Source organism: Cherax quadricarinatus, chromosome 5 (genome assembly GCF_038502225.1).
Source record: "Cherax quadricarinatus isolate ZL_2023a chromosome 5, ASM3850222v1, whole genome shotgun sequence".
Lineage (NCBI taxonomy): Eukaryota > Metazoa > Arthropoda > Malacostraca > Decapoda > Parastacidae > Cherax > Cherax quadricarinatus.
In genome coordinates this window covers 59,782,455-59,797,180 of record NC_091296.1, presented here as the reverse complement: position 1 = coordinate 59,797,180, position 14,726 = coordinate 59,782,455, and the positions used below count along the sequence as shown (strand labels likewise).

Genomic DNA, 14,726 nt, shown 5'->3' with positions numbered 1-14,726 from the left:
AAATACATTTTCGACAAGAATATAGTGTAAGAAAAAAAAGGTGATTCCGAGAAACAACACATTAAAAATAATGAGGCATTACCATAACATTATCCGATTGTTTTTACAGTGAGCTACTGACACCGGGCGGAAATTATTATTCATTTATGTGTGTGTGTTTTTTTTTTTTAAGATGACTCGAGTACCGCTGAATCTTCGCACCTCCTGCTGGTGTTCCTGGGTGCTGTGAGCGGCTTCGTCCTCATCCTGACGCTGCTGGCGGTGGCGACGCGTTCCCGATGCCGGCGCCGGCGCAGACTTCCGGACGTGGCGGCAGATAACAACAAACCCAGAGAGGAAGGTAAACACTCAGAGTCTGTGACAGTAATGAGGGATGTGTTGGGAGAGATATACAGAGAGAGAGAGAGAGAGAGAGAGAGAGAGAGAGAGAGAGAGAGAGAGAGAGAGAGAGAGAGAGAGAGAGAGAGAGAGAGAGAGAGAGAGAGAGAGAGAGAGAGAGAGAGAGAGAATAATGAGGTACAGTAGATAGCTGAAAACGAAGGGAATAAGGTGGAGAGAGAGAGAGAGAACCGGGGATATCATTCTCAACAACAATTACTTCAATCAGTATTCTGAAGAGATTCATTAAGCAATGAACCCGCACTAGGCGATAAACACCTTTTCGTACCAACCATAATAACACATTTACAATGATCACTAACAGTCACAAAAATAACTCGGGGAAGGGGGGGGGTCTAGAGTGAGCGCTGAGTTGAACCTAGTAAAAGACTTTCAGTTCCTGTGGCGTGCGAGGTAAACACATTCCTCCCATCACTCACAGGCAGATGAGTCAAGCGAAGAGAATTGAACTGCTTGAATTCAGGCGCTCAAAACTGGAGTCAATGCGTAAATATTCATGAGCGAAAATGAAACCATCACACTGAGAATTCTTCGAACGCCTGAATGCCGGAAAATAGTCAAAATGGAAGTCAGGGAGAGAGTCTCACTATGCGATGTCAGGAAGGTGAGGGAGGAACGTCGCGGAGATCGTCTGACAATCAGTTGTCTACTTGTGGAGGGTTCTGAGGGTCAGCTACCACCCTGCTGTCGACCTGTGGATGATGCTAGGGTTCAATTACCACCATGCTGTCTACCTGTGGATGATGCTAGGGTTCAACTACCACCCTGCTGTCTACCTGTGGATGATGCTGGGGTTCAACTACCACCCTGCTGTCTACCTGTGGATGATGCTAGGGTTCAACTACCACCCTTCTGTCTACTTGTGGATGATGCTAGGGTTCAACTCGACCCTTCTGTCTGCCTGTGGATGATGCTAGGGTTCAATTACCACCCTGCTGTCTACCTGTGGATGATGCTAAGATTCAACGACCACCCTGCTGTCTACCTGTGGATGATGCTAAGATTCAACTACCACCCTGCTGTCTACCTGTGGATGATGCTAGGGTTCAACGACCACCCTGCTGTCTACCTGTGGATGATGCTAAGGTTCAACGACCACCCTGCTGTCTACCTGTGGATGATGCTAAGGTTCAACTACCACCCTGCTGTCTACCTGTGGATGATGCTAAGGTTCAACTACCACCCTGCTGTCTACCTGTGGATGATGCTAGGGTTCAATTACCACCCTGCTGTCTACCTGTGGATGATGCTAGGGTTCAACTACCACCCTGCTGTCTACCTGTGGATGATACTAAGGTTCAACTACCACCCTGCTGTCTACCTGTGGATGATGCTAAGGTTCAACTACCACCCTGCTGTCTACCTGTGGATGATGCTAGGGTTCAACTACCACCCTGCTGTCTACCTGTGGATGATGCTAAGGTTCAACTACCACCCTGCTGTCTACCTGTGGATGATGCTAGGGTTCAACTACCACCCTGCTGTCTACCTGTGGATGATGCTAGGGTTCAACTACCACCCTGCTGTCTACCTGTGGATGATGCTAGGGTTCAACTACCACCCTGCTGTCTACCTGTGGATGATGCTAAGGTTCAACGACCACCCTGCTGTCTACCTGTGGATGATGCTAAGGTTCAACTACCACCCTGCTGTCTACCTGTGGATGATGCTAGGGTTCAACTACCACCCTGCTGTCTACCTGTGGATGATGCTAGGGTTCAACTACCACCCTGCTGTCTACCTGTGGATGATGCTAGGGTTCAACTACCACCCTGCTGTCTACCTGTGGATGATGCTAAGGTTCAACGACCACCCTGCTGTCTACCGGTGGATGATGCTAAGGTTCAACTACCACCCTGCTGTCTACCTGTGGATGATGCTAAGGTTCAACTACCACCCTGCTGTCTACCTGTGGATGATGCTAAGGTTCAACTACCACCCTGCTGTCTACCTGTGGATGATGCTAGGGTTCAACTACCACCCTGCTGTCTACCTGTGGATGATGCTAGGGTTCAACTACCACCCTGCTGTCTACCTGTGGATGATGCTAAAGTTCAACGACCACCCTGCTGTCTACCTGTGGATGATGCTAAGGTTCAACTACCACCCTGCTGTCTACCTGTGGATGATGCTAAGGTTCAACTACCACCCTGCTGTCTACCTGTGGATGATGCTAGGGTTCAACTACCACCCTGCTGTCTACCTGTGGATGATGCTAAGGTTCAACGACCACCCTGCTGTCTACCTGTGGATGATGCTAGGGTTCAACTACCACCCTGCTGTCTACCTGTGGATGATGCTAAGGTTCAACTACCACCCTGCTGTCTACCTGTGGATGATGCTATTGTTCAACTACCACCCTGCTGTCTACCTGTGAATGATGCTAGGGTTCAACTACCACCCTGCTGTCTACCTGTGGATGATGCTAAGGTTCAACGACCACCCTGCTGTCTACCTGTGGATGATGCTAGGGTTCAACTACTACCCTGGTGTCTACCTGTGGATGATGCTAAGGTTCAACTACCACCCTGCTGTCTACCTGTGGATGATGCTAGGGTTCAACTACCACCCTGCTGTCTACCTGTGGATGATGCTAGGGTTCAACTACCACCCTGCTGTCTACCTGTGGATGATGCTAGGGTTCAACGACTACCCTTCTGTCTACCTGTGGATGATGCTAGGGTTCAACTGCCACCCTTCTGTCTACCTGTGGATGATGCTAGGGTTCAACTACCACCCTTCTGTCTACCTGTGGATGATGCTAGGGTTCAACTACCACCCTTCTGTCTACCTGTGGATGATGCTAGGGTACAATTACCACCCTGCTGTCTACCTGTGGATGATGCTAGGGTTCAATTACCACCCTGCTGTCTACCTGTGGATGATGCTAAGGTTCAACTACCACCCTGCTGTCTACCTGTGGATGATGCTAAGGTTCAACTACCGCCCTGCTGTCTACCTGTGGATGATGCTAAGGTTCAACTACCACCCTGCTGTCTACCTGTGGATGATGCTAGGGTTCAATTACCACCCTGCTGTCTACCTGTGGATGATGCTAGGGTTCAATTACCACCCTGCTGTCTACCTGTGGATGATGCTAAGGTTCAACTACCACCCTGCTGTCTACCTGTAGATGATGCTAAGGTTCAACTACCACCCTGCTGTCTACCTGTGGATGATGCTAAGGTTCAACTACCACCCTGCTGTCTACCTGTGGATGATGCTAGGTTCAACTACCGCCCTGCTGTCTACCTGTGGATGATGCTAAGGTTCAACTACCGCCCTGCTGTCTACCTGTGGATGATGCTAGGGTTCAACTACCGCCCTGCTGTCTACCTGTGGATGATGCTAAGGTTCAACTACCGCCCTGCTGTCTACCTGTGGATGATGCTAGGGTTCAACTACCGCCCTGCTGTCTACCTGTGGATGATGCTAGGGTTCAACTACCGCCCTGCTGTCTACCTGTGGATGATGCTAGGGTTCAACTACCGCCCTGCTGTCTACCTGTGGATGATGCTAGGTTCAACTACCACCCTGCTGTCTACCTGTGGATGATGCTAGGTTCAACTACCGCCCTGCTGTCTACCTGTGGATGATGCTAGGGTTCAACTACCGCCCTGCTGTCTACCTGTGGATGATGCTAGGGTTCAACTACCGCCCTGCTGTCTACCTGTGGATGATGCTAGGGTTCAACTACCGCCCTGCTGTCTACCTGTGGATGATGCTAGGGTTCAACTACCGCCCTGCTGTCTACCTGTGGATGATGCTAGGGTTCAACTACCGCCCTGCTGTCTACCTGTGGATGATGCTAGGGTTCAACTACCGCCCTGCTGTCTACCTGTGGATGATGCTAGGGTTCAACTACCGCCCTGCTGTCTACCTGTGGATGATGCTAGGGTTCAACTACCGCCCTGCTGTCTACCTGTGGATGATGCTAGGGTTCAACTACCGCCCTGCTGTCTACCTGTGGATGATGCTAGGGTTCAACTACCGCCCTGCTGTCTACCTGTGGATGATGCTAGGGTTCAACTACCGCCCTGCTGTCTACCTGTGGATGATGCTAGGGTTCAACTACCGCCCTGCTGTCTACCTGTGGATGATGCTAGGGTTCAACTACCGCCCTGCTGTCTACCTGTGGATGATGCTAAGGTTCAACTACCGCCCTGCTGTCTACCTGTGGATGATGCTAGGGTTCAACTACCGCCCTGCTGTCTACCTGTGGATGATGCTAAGGTTCAACGACCACCCTGCTGTCTACCTGTGGATGATGCTAGGGTTCAACTACCGCCCTGCTGTCTACCTGTGGATGATGCTAGGGTTCAACTACCGCCCTGCTGTCTACCTGTGGATGATGCTAGGGTTCAACTACCGCCCTGCTGTCTACCTGTGGATGATGCTAGGGTTCAACTACCGCCCTGCTGTCTACCTGTGGATGATGCTAGGGTTCAACTACCGCCCTGCTGTCTACCTGTGGATGATGCTAGGGTTCAACTACCACCCTGCTGTCTACCTGTGGATGATGCTAGGGTTCAACTACCGCCCTGCTGTCTACCTGTGGATGATGCTAGGGTTCAACTACCGCCCTGCTGTCTACCTGTGGATGATGCTAGGGTTCAACTACCGCCCTGCTGTCTACCTGTGGATGATGCTAGGGTTCAACTACCGCCCTGCTGTCTACCTGTGGATGATGCTAGGGTTCAACTACCACCCTGCTGTCTACCTGTGGATGATGCTAGGGTTCAACTACCGCCCTGCTGTCTACCTGTGGATGATGCTAGGGTTCAACTACCGCCCTGCTGTCTACCTGTGGATGATGCTAGGGTTCAACTACCGCCCTGCTGTCTACCTGTGGATGATGCTAGGGTTCAACTACCGCCCTGCTGTCTACCTGTGGATGATGCTAGGGTTCAACTACCGCCCTGCTGTCTACCTGTGGGTGGATCCAGGGATGATTCATAGGAACTAGAGATTAATGACGTACCACACAATGAAATATTTTTTTCGTTAGGTTCAGAATGATTTTTGCGAAATTATTGCATACATAAATTTTCGCTTGCCATATTCGGCAAGAAGTGCGTTGCTATTTAAGCCAAAATAGCAAGTTTTACCTATTCAGCATTTATATATATATATATATATATATATATATATATATATATATATATATATATATATATATATATATATATATATGTCGTGCCGAATATGTAAAACTGGTCAATTAGCAAGAGCTGATTTAAAATTAAATCTTTTCTGAAATTTTCTCTTATACGTTTAAAGATATATTTTTTTCATTAATGTTAATGTAAAAAATTTTAATTTTGCACCAGAAGAATCTTAGAAAACTTACCTAACCTTATTATAACAAGAAGAATTTATTTTAGCCTAACCCAACTAAATATATTTTAGATTTGTTTACAATAATTTAATACTAAACAAACAGTGAAATATATTTTTTTCGTTAGGTTCAGAATGATTTTGGCGAAATTATTGCATACACAAATTTTCACTTGTCCTATATGGCAAGATGAGCGTTGCTATTTAAGCCAAGATCGCAAGTTCTGCCTATTCGGCACGACATATATATATATATATATATATATATATATATATATATATATATATATATATATATATATATATATATATATATATATATAAATGCACAACGCAGAAACTGGCGGGTATATACAGAGAAAGATCGCAGTCAACAGGAGCTAGCAAGGTTTGATCCAGTGAGTAGGAAGGCATTTCCAGTTCCTCGGACCACGAGCCGTTCACCTGCCTCAAGTTACTGTCCCCCTCCCATCCTCCTAGAAGAATCATCCTCTCAAGAAATTCAGCTGTGCTCCTGAATACCAGCGTAAAAGACTCGACTTGCCCCATTATTAAGTTGCAATATTACTGATGAATAGCAAAAGGTATTTGCAAATAGACTGCAGTGTGAGTTGTTGCTCATTAATCCTTCAAGTGGGGTTTGGCGTGGAGTATTATATGATGAAATAGTGGAATTGGTATGCTGATACAAGTTCGTGGTCCTGACTGGTAGCAGATCCAGCGCTGAACCGGTCAGGACCGCGATACAGGTTCCCTTCCATTCTTCTGATTATTCTCTGACAGTCGCCTATTACGACTTATCTCGAGTTTGTAGGTAAAGACACGCCTCTGCTGATCAAGACATTTATCAAGCAAACGTTTCGCCCCGAATGACTTCTTCAGTCAAAATAGAAATAAAACGTGCACTATATATATATATATATATATATGGCAAGATGAGCGTTGCTATTTAAGCCAAGATGGCAAGTTCTGCCTATTCGGCACGACATATATATATATATATATATATATATATATATATATATATATATATATATATATATATATATATTTCAAGAGATTACGTGAGAATACGTTAAAAGTGGAGTAACATGTTAATGTTAACACCTTGGATAATTTCCATATAAAAAATAGGTTGGACAAATGTATATGATAAAATGATTGGTGTCTATGGAAAGAATTTAAAACTAATGATTGAAGTAGTGTAGAAGGCAGTCAGTGTGTGATGGTGATGTTATGGTTCAGTTATGTGATGGACATGTATGGTTCATTTTCAGTGCCGCTGGCACCGTTGACAGTTGGCTCTCTTGATGCCGTCGCAGAAGACGATGGCACCCCTCCGGAGGTTCTTACCGAAGTTCAAGAACCCCAGGTGAGTGCTCAGTCAGTTTCCGTACAGCTGCATGTATCACCCCTCCGGAGGTTCTTACCGAAGTTCAAGAACCCCAGGTGAGTGCTCAGTCAGTTTCCGTACAGCTGCATGTATCACCCCTCCGGAGGTTCTTACCGAAGTTCAAGAACCCCAGGTGAGTGCTCAGTCAGTTTCCGTACAGCTGCATGTATCACCCCTCCGGAGGTTCTTACCGAAGTTCAAGAACCCCAGGTGAGTGCTCAGTCAGTTTCCGTACAGCTGCATGTATCACCCCTCCGGAGGTTCTTACCGAAGTTCAAGAACCCCAGGTGAGTGCTCAGTCAGTTTCCGTACAGCTGCATGTATCACCCCTCCGGAGGTTCTTACCGAAGTTTCATATTATTTGGTATTGGGTTCACCTCCCCAGGTGAGTCTTGGTGATGAGTCTCAGGTGAATTTCTGCAGCTCTTAATGAACCTCGGAGGGAAATCTCATATATTCGTAATGAGCAACAGGTAAATTTCTTAAGTAATTGCTTTGAGCCTTAGAAGACTCTTGGGCACTAACGATGCAATTTTCGTGGGAGATGTTAGGAACTGCTGTCCTATGCTTGGGAAGATGCTAGGTAGTGGCTTCTTGCCCCCTATTAGTAGGTAATAACCTAGTGAGTCCATTTAGAAAGCCGTAACCTATCTCAGCGGACGGAGGATCAAACTTTCAATACTAAGCTGTTTAATGAAACCACAAACAAGTGGTTTTAAGCAATAACAAACTGCGGCTACCCGGAGATAGAACTCGTGTTCCCAGTGGTTAGAGAGTCGTGAATTTTTACTTGCTTCCCACGAGGCAGGCTAAAATAACACGGGGTTCGATCCCCAGCTAGCCGCAGTTTGTTATTGAGCTGTATAATCCAAACGGGTTTAGTACTTTATACCAGAGAGAGAGAATATCATTAGTGCTATGCATGATAAACACGGGCAAAACCAACATCACTCCTCGCTGCCGAGGTGAACCAGAGGGAGGGGGAGTGTTAATAGCCAATTAAGTAGTAAAGAACATAAATACACACTTGCTAAGTAACTTTTAGAGTGAGGGTAAGTGAGCCTGTCTTTAATAATACGAGGCCACTATAATTACCCTCCTGCGCATCATTGTTAGTATTAAATGTACCCTCTTATAATACTTAACATTCTTCAACGCGCTGATTTTTTCAATGAAATTAATAGAAAAATCTGAGATTTTCGTAAATTATTTATAATAAAGGTGTTTTGCTAGTGTATAGGCGCAAGTTTTTATATAATTATACACCGAGAGATGTATATATCTGTGTATATAGATGACTGAAGTGTATTTCTCAGGGTTATATATATATATATATATATATATATATATATATATATATATATATATATATATATATATATATATATATATATATATATATATATATATATATATATAAAATATATATAAATATATATATATATATATATATATATATATATATATATATATATATATATATATATATAATTATATACATCGCTAATTCGATCAAGCAACATTTCTAGTACAACTAGGATGTGTAGGGATGCGCAAGGCAACACAGGAAACAATATAGTTTATGGCCTGACAGGTTCCGGGGGTCAACGCCCCCGCGGCCCGGTCTGTGACCAGGCCTCCTGGAGGATCAGAGCCTGATCAACCAGGCTGTTGCTGCTGGCTGCACGCAATCCAACGTACGAGCCACAACCGGGCTAGTCAGGTACCGACTTTAGGTGCTTGTCAAGCTGGCACTGGACAAGCACCTAAAGTCGGTACCTGACCAGCCGGGCTGTGGCTCGTACGTTGGATTGCGTGCAGCCAGCAGTAACAGCCTGGTTGATCAGGCTCTGATCCACCAGGAGGCCTGGTCACAGACCGGGCCGCGGGGGCGTTGACCCCCGGAACTCTCTCCAGGTAAACTCCAGGTATCAAACTTCCATGCGTTTCGTTATAAAGGAACAAAAACTCTCTGTATGTTTGGGGGAATGTATTTCTGTTTTGGAAAGTTCCTCGCGAATTAGCCGCTTAAATCATATATATACTTGACAGAAAATTGCTGCTACATCCTCTTCCATTTTACCTACTGCCACATGCACCTCCCCCACATTTATAACTAGCTTTTTCTCACTCCTAAAAGATGTTATTCCTCCTGGCCAATGCACGAAATCACTGCTTTTCTCTCTTCATCAACATTTAATAGCTCCTCAGAATATTCTATCCATCTTCTCAATAGCTACGCCTACCCATCTAATAATTCGCCTCTTTTTTGTGTTAAATTCATTCGTTAGTAGGCTTTCATAATTTATTAATCTCACTACAGGTTTCTCTTGTTATCAGCAAAAAACTGTTGGCAGCACACACACCACTCTCTTATTTGCTCTCCTTTAACACTCACTCGCCACTCTGTTAATCTCTCTTTTGCTTTCCATATATTCCACCCTACTTACATCACTTCTGCTATGTAAAAGCCTCTTATATTTCACCTTTTTCTCCCTTACCGCTCTCTTTTTCTCGTCAATTCACAATCAACTCTTCATCTCTACTGCATGCACACACATTCAAACATCCCAACTTCAAAATATTCATCTCTTTTTAAATTTAGCAATTTATACAGTAGAAGGGGTTACTAGTCTCTTGCTCCCGGCATTTTAGTCGCCTCATTCGACACGCATGTCTTACGGAGGAAGAGTTCTTTTCCACGTACCCATGGAGATGAAGTGCAATAACATAAGAACTAGAATTATTAAGAAAAATATAAGAAAACTCAGATGGGTTTATATACACAAACTTGTATGTGTAATATGAACTAAGTGTAAACAGAAGTAGCATCTTGCGTGTTTATCAAACAAAAAGAAAACACCAGAAATCCTACCACTGCGTAAAAAGATGACGGGTTTCCGTTCCACTATCATTTATCAGGACAATATTACCTCCCTCAGATTTTAATTTGCATTTTAGTGATTAAAATTTTTTTTTTTTTTTTGGTGTAACAGATGAATTGCAGCTCTTTCACTAGGATTATTATTATTATTACTGTTGTTGTTAGGTTGGGTAAGATTCGCCAGGAAACAGGACAACTGCTTCCTGGCGCGGGTCTTAGTTATATGATGACCCGCCACTAGAGCTTTTGGTCATGTGGCTGAGGCCTTCCACTGGCTTACCAGTCCATTCCTTTAAAAATTGATATTAATTCATTATTGTTATTGTTGTTGTTGACGATCTAAGAGAAAGTCATTTATTATACAAGACTTGGGTTAACAACTAAGTGTATTCATGAGAATCATTTCGGATCATTTTACATATTAAACACACAGGCAATTAGACCTAATGGCAAGCTTACCCAAACGAGTGGCCGCCAGTATATGCGGTCTTTAGGGTGTCTTTAGCTTGTAATCGGCTGCAGCTCAAATTACTTAAAATACGGATGTAGTTGGATTTAGAGTGAAGGCTGCCTAGGGGGGAGTTTGTCTCTAATGTATATCAAAGACTGATATTTTTTTTTTTGCTAGCGAGGCCATCAGAGACCTTCATGAATAAATGAATATCTTATTAAAGGCGGGTTGAGGTGGGTGTTGTAGACGCTTGTTGTAACAGTGGCTGTTGTAGACGCTTGTTGTAACAGTGGCTGTTGTAGACGCTTGTTGTAACAGTGGCTGTTGTAGACGCTTGTTGTAACAGTGGCTGTTGTAGACGCTTGTTGTAACAGTGGCTGTTGTAGACGCTTGTTGTAACAGTGGCTGTTGTAGACGCTTGTTGTAACAGTGGCTGTTGTAGACGCTTGTTGTAACAGTGGCTGTTGTAGATGCTTGTTGTAACAGTGGCTGTTGTAGACGCTTGTTGTAACAGTGGCTGTTGTAGAAGCTTGTTGTAACAGTGGCTGTTTGTTGTAGACGCTTGTTGTAACAGTGACTGTTGTAGACGCTTGTTGTAACAGTGGCTGTTGTAGAAGCTTGTTGTAACAGTGACTGTTGTAGACGCTTGTTGTAACAGTGACTGTTGTAGAAGCTTGTTGTAACAGTGGCTGTTGTAGAAGCTTGTTGTAACAGTGGCTGTTGTAGACGCTTGTTGTAACAGTGACTGTTGTAGACGCTTGTTGTAACAGTGGCTGTTGTAGAAGCTTGTTGTAACAGTGGCTGTTGTAGACGCTTGTTGTAACAGTGGCTGTTGTAGACGCTTTTTGTAACAGTGGCTGTTGTAGACGCTTGTTGTAACAGTGGCTGTTGTAGACGCTTGTTGTAACAGTGGCTGCTGTAGACGCTTGTTGTAACAGTGGCTGATGTAGACGCTTGTTGTAACAGTGGCTGTTGTAGAAGCTTGTTGTAACAGTGGCTGTTGTAGACGCTTGTTGTAACAGTGGCTGTTGTAGACGCTTTTTGTAACAGTGGCTGTTGTAGACGCTTGTTGTAACAGTGGCTGTTGTAGACGCTTGTTGTAACAGTGGCTGCTGTAGACGCTTGTTGTAACAGTGGCTGATGTAGACGCTTGTTGTAACAGTGGCTGCTGTAGACGCTTGTTGTAACAGTGGCTGCTGTAGACGCTTGTTGTAACAGTGGCTGTTGTAGACGCTTGTTGTAACAGTGGCTGTTGTAGACGCTTGTTGTAACAGTGGCTGTTGTAGACGCTTTTTGTAACAGTGGCTGCTGTAGACGCTTGTTGTAACAGTGGCTGCTGTAGACGCTTGTTGTAACAGTGGCTGTTGTAGACGCTTGTTGTAGTGGCTGCTGTAGACGCTTGTTATAACAGTGGCTGCTGTAGACGCTTGTTGTAACAGTGGCTGCTGTAGACGCTTGTAACAAACAGTGGCTGCTGTAGATGCTTGTAACAAACAGTGGCTGTTGTAGACGCTTGTAACAAACAGTGGTTGTTGTAGACGCTTGTAACAAACAGTGGCTGTTGTAGACGCTTGTAACAAACAGTGGCTGTTGTAGACGCTTGTAACAAACAGTGGCTGTTGTAGACGCTTGTAACAAACAGTGGTTGTTGTAGACGCTTGTAACAAACAGTGGCTGTTGTAGACGCTTGTAACAAACAGTGGCTGTTGTAGACGCTTGTAACAAACAGTGGCTGTTGTAGACGCTTGTAACAAACAGTGGCTGTTGTAGACGCTTGTAACAAACAGTGGCTGCTGTAGACGCTTGTAACAAACAGTGGCTGTTGTAGACGCTTGTAACAAACAGTGGCTGTTGTAGACGCTTGTAACAAACAGTGGCTGTTGTAGACGCTTGTAACAAACAGTGGCTGTTGTAGACGCTTGTAACAAACAGTGGCTGTTGTAGTGGCTGTAACACTTGTTATAGTAGTAATTGTGGTTGTTATAGTTGATATTATGGGGAGCGCTAAACCCGTAGGGATTATACGGGGTGGATGATGGAAGGTATTCAGGCTTAATTCAGGGAACCGGAGCACAGATCCAATTCCCTAGATCAAGAGCCCCATCCCCTTGAGGGGACTTTTGAATACAGATGAACAAAAACGGTTTTCCCAAAGAATATACAGTGGACCCCCGGTTAACAATATTTTTTCACTCCAGAAGTATGTTCAGGTGCCAGTACTGACCGAATTTGTTCCCATAAGAAATATTGTGAAGTAGATTAGTCCATTTCAGACCCCCAAACATACACGTACAAATGCACTTACATAAATACACTTACATAATTGGTCACATTCGGAGGTAATCGTTATGCGGGGGTCCACTGTATTTCAATTATTTCCTTTTTCAAGTAAATTTGTAGTGTGCATCATCGTCATGAAGTTCAAGTGTATCTTCTCTGACTTATCAGGTCCCAGACAGTCCAAGCAGTGAGAGGAGCTCTCACACGTACGTCCCCACTCACCCTACTCATTCCTCGACGCTGCCCCGCCCACACCGCCACCTCAGCCCACGCCCACAGCCACTTCACTCAGTGGACCTGCCTCACATCACCTCCAACGACCACAAGTACTACACACTTAAGATCAACTGCACCAGACAAAACAACGAGAGTTTTGTCTAGAGAATCAACAATCCTAAAGCATTAACTCTAAACAAGTCTAATTTTCTTTATTAAAAATAATCGCGATTCCTAAGTTGCCAAGGATATATTTTTTTTGGGGGGGAGGGGGATATGCTGCACTAAATATTATCAAAATTATGACAAAATTATGCTTTTCTCAAAATTACATCATTCAGCTTGGCTGGGTGCTGAAAATAATTATCCTATCAAGTATGTAAGTATAGGTACAAAATTACCCATCAAGATAGTAACATGAATACCACATGTACAGATTCTGCGTCCTCGTGGTGTTGTAACAACAAAATAAGTGACGTTATCTCCAAAAATGTACAATTCGCTAAGATTTTTAATAAAAAATCCTGGCGATTTCTTTAAAAAGTTGTAATTCATTATTTGAAAACGACGTCACTGATGATACCAGTGGATAATTTCCACCGTCTTAAATGTTACCTGCACCACATCAACATTATTGTTTCTAGGGTGACCCCGCGATTCAATGTTCATCTTAAGTCACTGGAGGTCAGTGTGACTTACACAGAAATGGTAACGTAGTCTTGTGGTTTTACCGTCACGGCCGTACCATATTGGTAATAAATTACGTAATAGATAACTGTGACTTAACAAAAATAAAATAGGTTGCCTGGGTGGAACCCTGACCAGGGTGTTCCTCATGCAGTGACCAGGTTGCCTGGGTGGAACCCTGACCAGGGTGTTCCTCATGCAGTGACCAGGTTGCCTGGGTGGAACCCTGACCAGGGTGTTCCTCATGCAGTGACCAGGTTGCCTGGGTGGAACCCTGACCAGGGTGTTCCTCATGCAGTGATCAGGTTGCCTGGGTGGAACCCTGACCAGGGTGTTCCTCATGCAGTGACCAGGTTGCCTGGGTGGAACCCTGACCAGGGTGTTCCCCATGCAGTGACCAGGTTGCCTGGGTGGAACCCTGACCAGGGTGTTCCTCATGCAGTGACCAGGTTGCCTGGGTGGAACCCTGACCAGGGTGTTCCTCATGCAGTGACCATGTTGCCTGGGTGGAACCCTGACCACGGTGTTCCCCATGCAGTGACCAGGTTGCCTGGGTGGAACCCTGACCAGGGTGTTCCCCATGCAGTGACCATGTTGCCTGGGTGGAACCCTGACCACGGTGTTCCTCATGCAGTGACCATGTTGCCTGGGTGGAACCCTGACCAGGGTGTTCCCCATGCAGTGACCAGGTTGCCTGGGTGGAACCCTGACCAGGGTGTTCCCCATGCAGTGACCAGGTTGCCTGGGTGGAACCCTGACCACGGTCTTCCCCATGCAGTGACCAGGTTGCCTGGGTGGAACCCTGACCAGGGTGTTCCCCATGCAGTGACCAGGTTGCCTGGGTGGAACCCTGACCACGGTGTTCCCCATACAGTGACCAGGTTGCCTGGGTGGAACCCTGACTACGGTGTTCCTCATGCAGTGACCAGGTTGCCTGGGTGGAACCCTGACCAGGGTGTTCCCCATGCAGTGACCAGGTTGCCTGGGTGGAACCCTGACCACGGTGTTCCTCATGCAGTGACTAGGTTGCCTGGGTGGAACCCTGACCAGGGTGTTCCCCATGCAGTGACCAGGTTGCC

At 45.3% G+C, this 14,726-nt stretch overlaps 1 protein-coding gene across 1 annotated transcript in view; it reads left to right on the top strand.

Moving 5' to 3' along the window:
• LOC128684729 (uncharacterized) overlaps positions 1-13,839 on the top strand; it is a 219,151-nt gene extending 205,312 nt beyond the window's left edge. The window contains exons 16-18 of the mRNA XM_070102776.1: positions 173-340; positions 7,014-7,108; positions 12,913-13,839. Coding sequence (XP_069958877.1) covers positions 173-340; positions 7,014-7,108; positions 12,913-13,125 — 476 coding nt within the window. The 3' untranslated portion in view covers positions 13,126-13,839. The remainder of the gene's footprint in view (positions 1-172; positions 341-7,013; positions 7,109-12,912) is intronic.
• The last annotated feature ends 887 nt before the right edge of the window (positions 13,840-14,726 follow it).